The sequence below is a fragment of the Rhinolophus ferrumequinum genome, chromosome 7 (genome assembly GCF_004115265.2).
Source record: "Rhinolophus ferrumequinum isolate MPI-CBG mRhiFer1 chromosome 7, mRhiFer1_v1.p, whole genome shotgun sequence".
NCBI lineage: Eukaryota > Metazoa > Chordata > Mammalia > Chiroptera > Rhinolophidae > Rhinolophus > Rhinolophus ferrumequinum.
This window is the reverse complement of record NC_046290.1, coordinates 87,285,117-87,302,070: the sequence shown is the minus strand read 5'-3', so window position 1 is coordinate 87,302,070 and position 16,954 is coordinate 87,285,117. Positions and strand designations below refer to the sequence as shown.

Here is a 16,954-nt window from a genome sequence, read left to right as displayed (position 1 = left end):
ACTTGTATTCTGTTTTTCCTCCTCTTGGGTAGAAAGAGTTTTACTCAAGTGCAATAAAACAGGGTACGTGGGGTCAGGCCCATGTGGTGTCCTGCTATAGAAAGAGCACAGGACAAGGACCCAAGGACACCCGTCCTAGCCCCACTTTCTCATATGGCTTCTCAATAGCTCTATCACCTTGGGTGGGTTTCTCAACCCTGTCTCCTTAGTGACGTTCTATCCGTCAGGAGTTTCTGAGGTGCTGTTGGCTGTGGCTTATTAAGTTTCAAACACATGCACACTCTGCCTGATTCCCATTCTCTGAAGTCAGTTACATTCCTTTTCCTTCTCTTGTGCACTTGAGAACTAGAGTGGAAAACAATTAGCTATACGGCCTTTTGGGAACCCATTCAATGGGACACTTTTCTTTTTAGGAGAAAAATGAGATAACTACTAGATAACTGACTAATAGGGAAGCTTTTATTTTCTACGTTATTATAGTTCTTATTTTTATCAAAATGGGCACAGCTGTGTTTCTCATGCTAATTCAATACAAGTTATTGAGAGATATAAAGAAGATCGTTGTAGTCCCCATATCCTTATACCTTGAAAACTATGAATAACATGTATGTTGTGTGTTCACACTTCTCGCTCCTTTTTTTTCCTGTTTTATAAAACTGAATCCATACTAACATTGTTTTGTATCCTAACTTTGTTTCTTCACCAACTTGTAACTTAGACATTTCACCTTGTTAATATATATATAGATCTGCTACATTTTTTTAATGGCATAAAAGTATTCTGTATTATTTATATACTATCCTTCATTTAATTTTGTTCATTTTTTTCCTCCCTAGTACCATCAACTACAGTAAAGACCTTCCTCTGGCCCAAGGAATCAAGTTTCAGTGAAAATGCTTTAAGTTGACATTGTTTCAAGCCTTGTAGGCATTCTTGCAGCTCTTTCTTCTGAAGAAGACAAAGAAAATTAAGATTTGCCCTGAATAAATGCATCATTTTGAAAATGACAGTAGTTAATCCCTTATGCCCCTGAGGTCCTGACTAAATCAAGAGACTCATTTTTTAAAAAATATAAATAAAATTATCACAACATAGCCATATTTAGGAAAAGATAGAATAGATGGATTTTTATGTCACTAGTAGTTACTGATTTTTAAAGTTTATGATTATTTTAGAATTCAGAAAAGATAGTACACACCATGGTAGGAATCTGGAAAAACATAATTGAGAAGAAAATAGAAATCTTCCCAGTAAAGGCAGGGACATCTGAGCAAGTAAGGAATTGTCTGGCTTCACGGTGCTGCTCTCCAGCCTGTGTTGGCAAGTGTGTGATTGAAAGGGCGTGTATCTCTCATATACAGGGCACCATAGCACAATATCCCCGTGAAATGACTAACTCTGTTTAGAATGATGTAGGATAGCCATCAGCATTACGGCTTCTCTTGCTCATAATGGCTTGTGTCGCCACAGAAGAAATTTGTGGGGAGGACGTAAATATCACTCGTGCCCGAGAACCTGTGCGTGCCAAGGAATGCGCCTGTGCAGAATCCTGTAGGCGGTGGATCTGGGTTTTTCATGCAGCCTTAGGCCATATTCTTTAGCTGTCAGGCTTCTGCAGTTGCCTTTCAGTTTGTTCTTGGGAAACAGCCACAGTGTCTGTTTAAAACCACAGCGGGCGTCGTCGTGACCTGGGCAAAGTTCCCTTTTCTCTTTGCCCAGAGTCTGCTTCCTTCTCTGAGAAGATGCCCCGGAGCCTGTGATGTTCATGCCGGCTCCTCCAGCTCTCCTGCCATTCTGGCAGTGTACGCTCCCCCGCCGCCCGATGGGTAGCAGCCATCACCCCCTCTTCTGCCAGATTGGACTGGGGCAGAAGCCTTTGAAGATGACATTTGTAGGTGACCCAGGGCCTCATGTATGGAGAGATTTGGGTAACTGGCAGAGTTTGGGGTTGAGTTCTGACAGAGAAGCAAGCAAACAAAAAAACCAAGCAATGATACACTTAACTTATACGCTGAACCAGGGAAAGCAAGGTGTTCGAGTATGTGGTGGCCTGGCTGTGACTAGTGTTTGCAGAGGTACGCTGTTGTCAACCTTGACTGGCAAGCCAAATGCCGATAAGCCGCCTTTGAGAGCATGTTGGCAGGAAAAAGTCAGGGGCGAGGATAGCTTAGAAAGACAGATAGTTCTGTGTCCTGTGATGGAAAATCCATAATACCTAAAATTACAAAAGGGAAAAAAACAGCAACATGGGCTTATAAAGATGGGGAGGTAAATTCTCAGTCACTGGGGGAGGGCAGTTGGGTTGGGCACGGAGACAAGACAGATTGCTCATTTTCGTAACAGCCTCGTCGAGCTGTTTGACTTAAGAGAATGTATAACTGATTAAAAATTAAAACCAACAACAAAAAATGATGTCAGAGAATCAAGTACTTGGAATCCGCATTTGCAGACTCCCTTTCCTCCACCCTACTCCCTGCACACATTACATGCACACTGTTCTGCTCCCCGTTACTGAATTAGGGACTCTTGTTAAGTATCTCATAAAATGATCTACTGAAAGCTAAATTTTGTTCCATTTCTAAAAGTTCAAAAGACTATTCTGTATTGATACACTTTTTTTAATCCATAGAATAACATTTATTGACATGTGAAAATGAATATGTTTCTATATTGAAGACTTGAAAATGAATATATTTCTATGTGGAATACAAGATACAAAACTACAGTTTAATATTTTTATGGAAAGAAAAATAGACATACATACTTTTTAACATAAATGGTTTAAGAAAATCATGCAATTTGGGCATTTACTTTAAAAATCTTACTGTGGTTTTCTTTTTGGGTCAGTGTTAAGTATTCTAGCCCTGTCTTTTTTAGTGACTATAATATTTAGTCATTGTCTGAAGAAAGTAAGGCACTGTTTAAAACATTTGTAGGAACCATATAATAACAGGCCTTTTTTGTTTTGTGAAATTGTGTGGATGATTTTTGATCGAAATATTTTTATATACTGTTTTTCCCCCCAGCATATTATTTTTAAACAGGTGTTCCAGAATACAAGCTGTATCAGTGTTTAATTAAAACTTTTTTACATTTATGATTTCTTTACAATTAGGCATTTAAGGAGGCTCTCCATCCTTCGGTGTATCCGCTAAAGTCATGATGTGGCCAGTTTGGAATAATAATCTCCAGTATACTGACCAGAGGGGGTGACTGGAGCTCTAATTTTAGGTAAAGAAATAGAGTTAAACTGATTCTGAAAACTTTTTGAAACTAACTCATAATTTTTCTATGTATTTCTAGCAGGAAAAGGACACTTTTTGGTCACAATGTTTATTAAAAAATTTTGCCTTTAAACTGGTCCTCTTTGTTCTTTATTATGACCTAACAGTTGCTTATTAGTATTTTTAATCACAAAAGTTAAAATGTATATTTGTATGTGTTACTACCGACCATGTATTTTCAGGTACTGGGAATCCTGTGCTGCTGAGGACTAGTTATTGTGTTTCCCCGAAAATAAGACCTAACCAGCAAATAAGCACTAGCATGATTTTTCAGGATGCTCGTAATATAAAATAAGCCTAATGCATCTTTTGGAGCAAAAATTAATATAAGACCAGGTCTAACATATAATATATTATAATGTATAATAATAATATAATACCGGGTCTTATATTAATTTTTGCTCCAAAAGACACATTAGAGCTGATGGTCCGGCTAGGTCTGATTTTCGGGGAAACATGGTAGTGTGGTCATACTGCCAGTTCCCAGTCCACAATGTGGACATGCCGGTCTTGTGGTTAGCATGCTGACCTCTGCCACTGCAGTGAACCCTAAGCTGCTGAAGATTTTGCTGTACATCTCCAGTCCCTGGGGAGAGCATTCAATCGGCTGAACCTGACTCTCGTGGTTCCATAGGAAGGGGTGGGAGACTTGGTCCTTTTAGCTTCCATTTTGGGAGGCAGGCACTCCTGATGAAGACCTCACGAAATGGAGACGAGTGGGTTTTCTCCAAGGAAATTGGGGTGTTATCCCATCTTCCTCTCCTTTCTCATCTCTTACGCCTCCTCTCTCCCTTGCTCTTGGTGGCTTCCTCTGTCCCTGGGAATGCGGAAGGGACGGAGAGGGGTCAGTGTCCTTGCTCTCTGCTCTCCCCTAGCACTTGCAAAGCTTTCTCTTGTTGCCTTTAGCTGACAGGGAAGCCGGTTTGGAATGTTTAAAGTCTTTCCAATTGCAGTATTTCCAGACTGGGACACGTACCCTTCCTGGGGTCTCCAGCACCCCATTGTCTTACACCTGGCTTGCTGATCCTGTTTCCCTGATTTATTTTACTCTGCCTGATTGCTATAGACATTTTCAATGGTAATTGTTTCTACAATTTTTACCTTCTCCATACTTACGACCCATTGCACATAACCACTCATGCTTGTTTTTATTCGTGCTGCTTGTTGCTCTTAAAGACTTTTAAGAGGATATGTGAAGAGATTAGATGACAGGCCATTATTTTTCGGTCCCGGAAACTTGATTCTTTTTGATGTACCCAAGTTTTGGACTTTTCATATAATGAAATCTGTGGATCTTTCATAGTTTTCCCAATTTAAGTTAAAAAGTTAGGTTACAATATTTTTCTCTGCTTTTAAGTGAGTTTTTTAAAGAAGTAATACTTGTATGTACACAGTTAAAAATTCCAATAGGGCTGGAATGTTTATGATGAACAGCAGCCCCGGTTACCTCCTGCTCTCTCCCCCCAGCCCCACCCCGCCCGCCCCCCCACTTACCAGAGCAACCGTCCATGTTTTCTAATGCTCTCTTATTGACCTCCACGTTTCTAAATTATCCTGCTATTTTTCAGTTGGTCTATTTAGATATCGCCTGTTGATTTGATGTGGTAGGTGAGGATTAACTTGTTTATTACCACTCCCCCAAACACACCTCGTACCTTCATTCCTCTAATCTGTTAATGTCACAGCTTTTGGTTAAATCTGTAGTCATCATTTAATTATGAATATGCAAAGACACCCAAACCTAACCATGCCTTAAAATCACGCCTACTGTCTTGTCTAATCTTTTGTTTTTCCTGGTGTATTTAGTAATTGCTCTTATTGTTTAACTTGCTCTATATCTTTGTGTTTTCGTTGTGGTAAAATACAACATAAGATTCACCATTTTGAAGTATGCCATTTAGTAACAGTACACTCACGAACATTTTTAGTACCTCAAAAGGAAACCTCATACCCATTAAGCAGTCGTTTCCATTCTCCTTTATCCTACCCCAGTCTCTGGCAACCACCAGTCTGCTTTCCATCTCTATGGATTTGTTTATTCTGGATATTTCATATAAATTGAGTCTTGCTAATTATTTCCAAATGCCTGAATTATCTACGTAACATACCTATTAATATTTTTCAGTTATTAGGTTGGTGCAAAAGTAATTGTGGTTTAAAAGGCTAATAATTGCAAAAACCACAATTACTTTTGCACCAACCTAATACTTGTATGAGTTTCAATTTTTATTTCATTTTTCCTGGAATCAACTCTTCAAGTGCCCTTTGTTCTATTGCTTCAATTAGACTGGCTGCTCTCAAGGACTATTGCACAAGTGTCATCCATGGACTTCTCTGCTGCTCTTCTGTATTACAGTCTCTTGTTTCCTGTATTGTATGTTTTCCGCTTTATTGCATTATACTTTTCTTTTGCTGGAGCATATCCTGCAGAAGCTTCCTGAGAATGGTAGATTTGGAGGTAATTTTTGAAAAGTCTTCTAAAGGAAAGGTCTTTATCCCTACATTGAATGGAAGATTGGATAGAGGGTTCTGGATTTAAAATACACTGTTTTGTTCACAGTGTTTTGTGGTAGTGACATTTTGGTCTTTAATCCATTTGGAATTTGGGTATATGTTATGATTTGATCTAAAGTGATTCCCCCTTCATATATTTAACAATTCCCCCCACTCCAAATTTGACAAATAAGTTTTCCTTTTCCCACTGATGCCTCATAACACACTGCATTCTTATGGATACCAGGATTGTTTTAAGGTTGTGTATTCTGATTCAGCGGTTGGTGTGTGTGCATGTGTATACATGCAGACACATATTGGACTGATTTAATTCTTACAGCCTTTTAAATTTCCTTTATTAAATTTAGGTTGTTTTAGAATCCTACAACTATGTGACCTTCGGAAAGTAACCTAACCTCTTTGAAATTCATTTTTTTATCTGTAATGTGAGGGTATATCAGTTTGGCTGCTTTGCTGTAAGCTGCCAAAACCAATTCTGCCTTTAGCAAAAATTGGAAAGCGTGCTGGTCAAACTCATTTTTCTCTTCCAGATCTATTCTCCAGCATTCTCTCTCCTGCCATGTGTCATTTGGGGCTGACTTCTATAGAATTCTTCACCTGGGTTTTCTTTGTGTTCTGGCTTTTGATTGTTTGGCCACTGGTAAAAAATCATGGCAGACAGAGGTCAGGGTATTCATTTCCCCACTCCCTGCCAGCCCTGGGTATTGTTAATGGGTTTATTCCTTTTTGTATGACCACAGACTTTGTCAGGTGTCCCCTCTGCTATGGCTACACAGGATTCTGCCAACACCATTCCCTTTTCTTGTCTTTCAGTTAGCAAGTGCAAATGGCATTCTGTTGATACTTCCTGGGTTGTTACCTTCCCTCCTTGATTCCTCACCTCTAGGGCTCTAGCTAGATAGGAGGCAATAATCAACTACCTTGTCAGGACACCACTGCTAGAATGAGTGAACTTCAACCATTGTTAGGGTTTTTGTTTCTTCACTCATAATTTGAAACAATAGGCAGTTGATCTAGCGTGGGTCATTTATCTGTAAGGTAATTTACCTGTTCCTTGGCTTGAGGCAAGCAGGACACGTGGATTAATAGTTCTAATGCTAAAACCAAGAGAAGAGAATTGCATTAATTGGGAAATCAGAGTAATATTATCACAGGAAAGAAATATGGATGCTGGTCAGCTAAAACAACGCATTTCCACTATGGATGATAGTATTTGTCCCACACAATTGTAAAGATTATAGAGAAAACTTATAAAAGTAACAGTGCTTGGCTCAGTAAATGTTGGCTGTTGATAATTAGTATGTTTTTCATATTTTCCTAAATGAAACTTAGAAGCATTTTGCAGGTTTTTGAAAAGGAAAGTTCTTTGGGATTTTTTATTGGAATCACATTAAATTTATAAATAAAGTAGGAACAAACTAATTTATAATACTCAGATTTTTAAAATTTAGTGATATGGTATGTATGTTGATTTGTTCACATATTTATAATTCCTCACGAAATTCTGTATTTCATGCAGTTTCTTAACTTTTAAGTTTATTCCTTTATTATGATTTTAGTAATTGTAAATGAGATTTCCCTTTCTTTATGTGTAAGTTACTGCAGAAGCCATTTATTTTCCAAGGTAGATTAGGCTAGACAATAGAAACATGGATCCTGCAACTAACTGCTCAGCGTCTGCTATTTGCAGGTCTTTTCAGCCTGGCAATTCTTGAGTTCTAGAAATCTGGCCCGGATTCTGGTATTATCAAATTGTCTCTACGGTGTTGACCTGTAGGTGGCACTGTTGGTCAGAGCAAACACCTCCGGAGGGAAGTGGGATGTGTTGAGTCTGGTATCCAGGAGGTCACCATGGAAAAGGCTTTTCTGTTCAACAGACAGATGTGCTAAACTCTACGCACCACTTTTACGAGCTGCTTTACATTCCAGCACCGTTGATAATCCACCTTCTCTATATCCTGTGTGACAACTAACTACACAGATCCCCTGAGCTTCAGTTGATTACTCTTCTTGGTTAAAATGTAAGCCCCAAAATGTCAAAGAAGAAACAGTATTTGGCTATAATTGCAGATTAATGTCTTCTCTCTTAAATTAAGAAACATAATTAAGTTTTATTTTCCATCCACTCCCTCTTTCCCTCAGTGAGCATACGTGGGTTACAACCAGGGGACATATTGTTTTACTTGCACTTAGGTATATAATAAAAAAAGTTCCAGGTACTTTTTAAAGCACTTAAATATAAGCCCATTTAATTTCCATAACAACTCTCTGAGGTAGATACTATTATGATCTTCATTTTATGAATGAGGAAATTTAGGCACAGAGAGGGTAAGTAATGTTTCCCAAGTCACACAGCTGATAAACAATGGGCTGAAATCTGAACTCAAGCAGTTTGGCTCCAGAGTTAGTGCTCTAATTGTGGAGTTTTTACAATGTCCTCCTTCCCTGCTTGCCTCTCATAATTGCTGATGCTTTATATTTTTTCTCGTGTAATACTCTTTATTTTTTATTTTGACATAATCACAACTTTAAAGAAAAACTGCAAGTACAGTACAAATAATTTTTTCCTCTTAACTAGTTGAGACTACGTTGTTGACCAGATGCCCCATCAACCCAAATACTTGAGTGTATATTTCCCATAAACAAGGACCTTTTCCTACAAAACCACAACACAGCCATCAAAATCAGGAAATTATGACCGTTACATCTAATTCTCAGATCCTATTCAACTTTGCCCACTTGTCCCAGTAATGTTCTTTATAGCAAAAGGAACAATGTTGTCTCATCTCTTCAGTCTCCTTTAGTCTTTATTTTTCTGACCTTGACACTTGAAATTACCGGTCTCTTATTTGGTTGACTGTCCGTCTGCTTGGTGTTTCCTCACGATTAGATCGAGGTTGTGCATCTTAAGCAGTACAGTGCCAGAAGTGATGCTGTGGTCCCCTCGTGGCATCCTACCAGGTGGTGCATGATTGCAATTTGCCCATTTCTGACGATGTTAACGTTGATCTCCCGATTAGGGGGGTGTTTGCCAGCGTTCTCCATTGTAAAATATTTCTTTTCCTCTTTGTGAATTAATTGTCTTTTGGGGAGGTACTTTGAAACTACATATATGTCCTGTACTCCACGTACTTTCCATTTATTCACCCAGTTGTGTGTTCTTTTGTTTTCCTGTTTTATCCAGTGAGGTGTAATTTATTTATTAAATTACTTACTGTGACGCTCAGATTTTGATGTCTCTGATTTGGCAAGCAGGAGGAGTCCTTTCAAGTCTTCTGTGTTCTTTTGATGTGCCCACATTTGAGCACTTTCTTATTTTTGGGAACAGGATACCCTAGGTTCTTCCTGTACTTTCCTTGCCCCAGTCCTGGAAGCAGCCATTTCTCCAAGGAACCCTGATTCCTTTTAGTCAAGAATCCTATTTCGAAGCCCAGTCTGCGTAAGGATGTCACTGCTCCCAGGTCCTTGCAGTGGACGGAGCTGGAAAATACATGTACACACAAGTATAATACATCTATATGTACTTCTAAATCTATCTGCTTATATTGACAACCATGAGTTCACATCAAAACTTCCATGTTCAATGTCAGCGTTCATTTTAGTGTTTCCCTTTCAGTATTTGCAACTCTTTCTCTGATAGTAAGAAGCCTGCCTCCCATTACCCTTGATGCATTTTCTCCTTGGCATAACCAATCTCCCATCCTCCTAAGGACACCTTTCTCACCTCCTCTGGTTCTGAGGGTGCTGGTCTCACCCTACATGGATGTCTTCCTCACCATCTCAGGCTCTGACACCTCTGCACAGCTGCCACTATGTGGGGACACCCTTCTCACTCATCCAAGAGCTTTGGACTGAACTGTTTAGGAAGAGAAGAGGCAGAGAAAGAGGCAGAGAAAGTGCAGAATTTTGAGTCCAAATGATACGTGACTGCACTCTACCCTGCCTGCCTACCTGTCAGGGGGCAGGGATGCCCAGGCTTACAGATGAAGATACAGGGTGACACCTGTGTCCTGGGCACAGCTCTGTTTCTAGTGGGCTCAAGGCTCTTGGAGACGTAATCATACCTCTCTGTGCCCTAGTTGTCTCATGTGTAAAACGAAATGGGCTGGACCAAATGTGAAGTCAAACACTGACACCCCATGGGCCAAAATTAGCCTAAGTGCTTGTTTTAGTTTTGAAAGTTAGCTTTCAAAAAACTCAAATGTAAATTTCTTTAGGTGAAGGCTGTGCACTCCAGTTAGCCACAGCTCAGATGATGACATTTCCTTCACACATTCCCTTCCAGCCCAAGGATTGATTCTACAGCTTTCTTCTTTAGGCTCTGATGAATTAGGCTTGCCTCAAATCACCCTTTGTAGGCTAAGGACAGTGTTTCTATCCAGAAGAGCGAGTGGAATCGTTCACAGACTTCCAGTTGGGGCCCTGGTGTGGGTTAGGATATTACTTTAGCTGCTCGAACAGAGACTAGAAAGACTAAGCATTTGGCAGGTCCAGGACCTGGTCTTTCAGAGGAGACACCTGTCTGAAGAAGTGGAGAAGGAGGAGATGGACATGTGTCAGGTATGTAATCAGAAACACCATGGGCTGGGCCACTGGAGGTGTGTAGGAAGGAGCTCAGGCAGTCCTAGCCCAGGGCTTTTGACTGGGACCCAAGAACCTTGGCTAGAACCAGTTTTGTGTTGGGTTGCAGTGAGCCAAATAACCGTACAACTGACTCTCTTTCTCCGCTTTTGACCGGGTTTGAGCTGGTGAACTCATATTCAAATCGCTTGGCTTTCAGCTGTGAAAACCCCCTGAGTGGAATGAGGAGACATTTCCTCCTGTGGAGTGTGTCATTTGAGTGTGCCACCAACAAGAGGTCTTTGGCTGTGAGCTGAAAAGCTTTGCTCATGATCTGAAGCAGTGTCTGTGAGAGACGCTTGGCCTGTGTCCTTTTTGGGGGGTCTAGATGACACGTCGCCTTATCTTTTTGGGGATACCATGTTTCCCCAAAAATAAGACCTAGCCGGACCATCAGCTCTAATGGAGCAAATTTTGTCTTCTGGAGCAAAAACTAATATAAGGCCCAGTCTTATATTGTAACATAATATATTATACAGTGGTACCTCGGTTTTCGAACATAATCCACGAGCTTTGAAGCATTTGAAAATAGCCAACAGCTAGGCCTCAGGATCTTGCACTCAGGGGAAGCTGTGTGACATATTGGACTTCTGAGTCGTGTTCGAAAACCGAAGCATTTACTTCCGATTTACGGCATTCATAAACCAAAATGTTCGTCAACAGAGATGTTCGAAAACCAAGGTACTACTGTATTATGTTATGTTATATTATATTATATTATATTATATTATATTATATTATATTATATTATATTATATTATATTATAAGACCCGGTCTTATAGTAAAATAAGACCGGGTCTTATATTAATTTTTGCTCCAAGAGATGCATTAGAGCTAATGGTCCGGCTAGGTCTTATTTTTGGGGAAACATGGTAGTATGAAGGGACAGTGTCTCAGGGAGGCATCTCGCTCTATTTTGCACTGCAGTTGGGAGAATCAGATGTTAGTTTCATTCTATAGCCTTCAGGATTAACAGCTTTCATTTTTAAAATATAACAAACTGTTAAAGAATAATCAAGACGATTCATTGAATCAAGGTTTTTCTTTCTTGCTTTGAGGAAACGATCTGTTCCAACTTTAAAAATTAGGCATATTCATTGCAGTGGTTTTCTGGTGTTTTAAATCCAGACTCCAGATACTGAAAGCAGAGTGATCAAATGATTTTTAACCTCTTGAAATGGGGGGGAGGGGAACTTCTAAAGAAAAAGTGCCAAGAATTTTTCTACAGCTTCTGGACTAAAGTCCCTGCAGCAATGACTCAATGAATTTTTATTCTCACAGACAAATATGTTTTCTCACCTCTGCCTTTTGCTTCAGCCGCCAAGTAAACGGCAAATCATTCTGGTATTTCCTGTGAACGGAGGTAAGCTGAGGGCCTCCTGGCCTCATTCCCCATTTGTATTTTTGACCACCACACATGGAGCATTGACTCCCGTGATCACACGGTGTCCTTTCCTCCTGGAGGGACATCATTTTGTCCTTGCTCACAGAAAGCACAGAGCCATGTTGGCTGAGGCTGGTTTACCGTTCCTGGGTTTACCCTTCCTGGGCACCCTCTCCCCAGCTCACATCACAGAGGGAGCGCATCCCACTGTTGAGATTTCACAGCCCACGTGCCTCTCAGGCTAAAAGACTGGAGCCCTTCCATCCCCTCAGTCTCTGTCTTTATAAACAACCTAGTCAGTGTGCTGCTATCTACTCTTTCCCCCAACAGGATGCTTCTCTGTCAAATGCTTGCCCCCAAGTCTCCTTGTTCCCTCAGAGTTACCTAAACAACTTGAAGGGCTTGAATTTTGAGTAGCTTTCGGACACAAAAGGAGCTTTGTAACTGGACAAACTATTCCTTCCAGCGAAGTCCCCTTGGCTGACTTTTGTTTACCATTAAGCAGCACAGTGCACCCCCCATTGCCCCCACACTGTGGCTCTTAGTCAAATAACCACTGCAGGAAATGAGCTTCAGGGCTATAATTAGACTTCCAAGTCGGCTTCTAGTTTGTTCTTTCTTTTTCATCTTAACAACAAGAAGGAAAGTTGCAGAGAGCTTTTTATGACCATCCTCGTCACAAAGTCAAATTGACCTCTCCCCCTTTTTGCCTGACAGTCATGATGCATCCTTATTGTGTAATGTCTGTTTCTCGCACTCAATGAAAGCTCTATGAGGTCAGGACCTTCTCTAGATTATTCAAGTTCTCTGTCTCTCCCTCATCTGGCGAGATGCCTGGCCAGTATGGAATCAACAGGGGTGTGTTGATTAATCAATTAAATGAATGCTTTGTGGGTGGGAGTGGGGGGGGATGGCCTCTTTTGCTATGTGGAGGGGAGGAAAAACAAATTTCCTCTGCCTTTTTAGGTTCTTTAGGCTGGGACCTGTGAATGCTGCTTTGGCATGCTGATTATTTTGAGCTGAAGGCACTTGAGAAACAGCAGATGCAGAAAGGTTATCTGACCTCCCCCTTTGTACTTAAAAGTAGGGCATAAAATATCCCGGTGAGGAAGGTGCACTCCCTGACCAGGAAGAGAGAACATTCTTAGCATCAGAGACCGGGAGTGGATGCAAGATGAGTCTGTACAAACAAACTCTGGGGAAATTATCTTTTTTTCCATCAGGTTTCCAAATATACTTCCTAGTCACTTTTCCATAATTGATTGCCCTTAGCCCAAACCTGTTTTCATATCTCTATAATTTATCACTCTTTGTTAAAAGTGGTGCATAGCCCTCAGATCTTACTGCTTCTTTTGGTTTCCACTTCCTTCTAGGAAGCCCCCCACGCCACGGGGAAAAAATTAACACCAAATGAAATTTGTATGCTTTTTCTCCTGTTAATCTTTTGTCACTTCAATTCACAGGCCCCAGCCCCAGAGCCTGAGCGGGTAGAGGTGAGGTCTGTCCTGCCCTGCAGCAAGAAGGAGGTTAGCACACAGGCTTTATGGAGGAGGGAGGGGAGGCCAGTGTGCCTGCCTGGAATGAGACCGGGGGTTTGGGCCAGGACCCAGACACTTGCTTACAGAGGACGTGGAAGAGCTGGAATTCTATCCCGTGGGGATATTAATTACATACATAGTTTAAAAAAAAAAAAAAAGAAGAATTCTGTGTATGTGATTGTAACTTGTTTTTCTTAATTAGCAAGGCATATATTTTGGGTTCATAGTCTTTTTGATAGATGAGAGTCCTTACTCACCCAGGTAATCCTGCCTGTTTCCTCGCTCTGTCACTGCCTTTGTAAGAGACAGAACCAGTATTTCTATTGGTATAAGTTAGGTGAAAAAACAAAAACAACTGCCACTTCCCTGTATATCCATCTATGGAAGTAGTTTTCTTAATACTGAGTAAAAACGCATTAGGTATTTTCCTAAAAACCCATCGGTATTTTCCTAACAGAAAAGATTCTTTTTTGTTACTGTCCTATATCCTGCCCTCTCTGAAGCCCAGACAGAGGATAAAATGAAATCTGTACAATTTTAATATATTAATTAAATTGTAACACCCTATTATCTATCTACTCTTATTTTCTTCAGAATCTTACTTAACATAACTCAGTATTTAGCCAGAATGATACTCTGACTTCGCTAAGAAATTAATATGCCCTTTTGCCTTCCTGCTGGTATATCAGGGGGCCTTTGGGGAGACTGTTTGCTTTGCATCACTGTGCTTTTTGGTCACTGTCACTATTCTCAGTCGATAATCACTGAATGGCCACATGCCAGTCCTGGGGCATGAGTTGCTTTTAGAGTTTCAACATTTAGAATCAGAGTATTCAGTCCTGACAAGTCAGACTTCATAGCCTAAGTGAAAAAGACAATGTTTTAAGAGATAAGTACAGCAAAAATGATTTGGCATATTTTGGGTGGTACCCAGAGAGGTTTATCCAAGACAAAGCAAGCAAACAAAACAAGCCAGGGACCATTTTATACATGGTGGGTAATTTCCCCGTGTTTTCATAGGTCTCAGAGAAGAGAAATTCTTCTCAGGCTTGTGTGCTGGAAAGCTCTGCTTGGTGGACAGCGAGAAAAGGCGCCTCCTCATTCTGACACACCCAATCTGAGGGGAAAAAAAAACACTCTGAGTCCCCACCCAGCTGGAACTCCCTGCTTGATCTGCTTTTTGGTAAAACCTACCATCTGAGATGTAACAGCTGGCTCCACCCGTAGTCCTATGAGTCCAGAACATTCCATGATTGGTGTGTGTCATTGGGTGAGGGTGGCCACACACACTACAAATTCAGACCAGTCTGAGATTTAGAAGATTTGGGACCATTACACTTGGCTGTTGGTGTCCTGAATTATATGGAAAAAAGAATCAAATTAATACTATTTGGTTATTGCTTTTTATGGATTTTCTTCAAATAAAACCTAAGTATCGTGGTCGTCTGTCACACGTGGAGGGAGGAAGACACATGAACTGTATTTTATTAAACAAGTCTGAGGCCCAGAAAGAGGACAAGAAAACTGCCATCTGTGATTCAGGATCTAGGAAAGCTGTGATTCCAACATGCATGACCTAGGGTGCCGTGCTTGAATGGATGGTGGAAGTCAGTGTGCGGATTTTCTCCACTGAACGGTTTCCAAAAGCACAGGAGACTCTATTTGGTTGGAATAATTTAGAAGCAATGCCCAGTACCACTCAGGTCATCATGAGAAAAATCCAGGGAATTTCACTGGCTTTAGGAATCTTGAACAATTGAATGGATTTCCTCCCGGAGATTCTTAGGAAATGGGAAGTTGGGGCCCCTGAAACTCTTGTGTTGTGTAAGGTGGAGATGAGTGACTTTGGTCCTTTATATCTTTGGTTTCGGGGCAGTGGGTGTTGTCTGCACACGTCCTGGCCTCGTAGAGAATTAGACGAGTGTCACTGTGCTGCAGGGCCTAAGAGCGCCCTCACGCACAGACCTCAGGAGCCAGGGCGGGAAAACCGTGATTGATGCTCCGCCATCGAGCCCTGTGGGCGGGCCCTGGGCAGCTCTGTGTGCAGCGTTTGTTCATGGGGCTTTTCAACTCTCTAGTCCCTCTGCTGAAAAGGAAACTTTTCCCGCAAATGTTTATTTTTGCAAATAAACTTATATCGTTGAGATATGTTTGCAAGCCTGTTAAGAAAAGCCTCATGCAATGATCCAGGATTATTTACCTGGTTACTCATCCAGAGTTTGGCCTCACCTGGTCCTAGATAATGGAACCATGTTTCGGGTCTTCTAAGATTTGAGGGACCTAATGAAATAGTAGAGTGTACTGATGTTGTTGTGTTATTAAAAAGAAATAGTAATAATCTCAATTATCTTACATCATGGCCTCAAGGGCCATTCTGGATATGTAATTTTTCCAGATTGTTCTGTAGTTACCTAGGCTCGGGAATTGTCTAATTTGGGTGGTTTGTAAAGATGTTAACTCTGCTTTGGCGGGCATCTGCTTAAGCTATTATAGACTTCCTTTTTTTTGAATGCTGTATACCAAATGAAGCACATACGGTCATTTGTTAAAGACGCTGTTGTGAGTTTTAGACAGTTTATGAAGGTGCCGCAAGTGTGGGCTAAGGAGACAGGCTAGCACAGTGGCCACCAGCAGGCTTCTGGAGCCACAGCACCAGGGCCTGGCTTCTCAACTAACTAGCCCTGACTTTGGATAAGTTACTTCACTTCTCTGTGACTCAGTTTCACTCCCTACAAAATGGGGTGGAGGTTGTGTGGCCAGTAGGATGTGCTTTGCAAACCTCCAACTGCAGGGAGTGTCACCGACCAGGGGCTCCAGCTCTGACTATGTTCCGACATCTGTCACAGGGTTCACGGAGGCCAGGCCCCAGGGCTGCTCCTAGCCTATGAGTGTGGAGATTTGCTAGTCTTGTGACAATGTCTGTTAGAGTTCTTCTCAAGGAGGAGATTTATGATAATTGAGTTTTGGGGAAGGCTCTACTTTTAGGTAGATAAGGACTTTCAGGGACTCAAATGCCTTCAGCTCAAAAGAATTTTTACGCCAAAATGGCATATTTGGGGATGGCATATTGTGATCCTTTTCGTATGTTTGACTGAGTACTAAATTCTCAAGATACCTAATAAATGTGCTGTTTAGAGTTACCATTACCCGGGCAATCTATGAAGACAATCTTACTCCTCCCTTTGAAGCCTGGTGAGCAAATCGCTTGTAGGGAGGGTTTCGTGGAGGAGCTCCCTCGGGGGCAGAAGGTAGGCCTCCAGGCTGGGGAGGCCGCTGGAGCGGCTGCTGCCTGTGGGGCAAGCTCAGGGAGGGTCACATGGTGTGAGCTCCGACATTCGCAAAGGGCCGACTCAGAGATCGGGGGCGAGGAGGATGAGCAGGGTGATAGCACGAGGCTGGACAGTGCCTGGCGAATGGGACGCTTCAAATTGCAGGAAATTTATACGTTCAGGAACTTGTACTGGATCTTTTAAGGTAACTAATGAAGATAGTGGTATCCGTGTCACCAGTACCCACAGACACAGAAATGGTAACACAGGCACCTTGAGGAAGTACAACCTGGGGGCAGTGGACCTCTCATACAGAAAAATGCATTCTTTTTGAGCAAAACTAA

General features: G+C 41.3%; 1 protein-coding gene across 1 annotated transcript in view; it reads left to right on the top strand.

Moving 5' to 3' along the window:
• Positions 1-1,104, top strand: part of ALDH7A1 (aldehyde dehydrogenase 7 family member A1) — a 36,805-nt gene extending 35,701 nt beyond the window's left edge. Inside the window, exon 18 of the mRNA XM_033110719.1 lies at positions 837-1,104. Coding sequence (XP_032966610.1) covers positions 837-891 — 55 coding nt within the window. The 3' untranslated portion in view covers positions 892-1,104. The remainder of the gene's footprint in view (positions 1-836) is intronic.
• Positions 1,105-16,954: the final 15,850 nt, after the last annotated feature.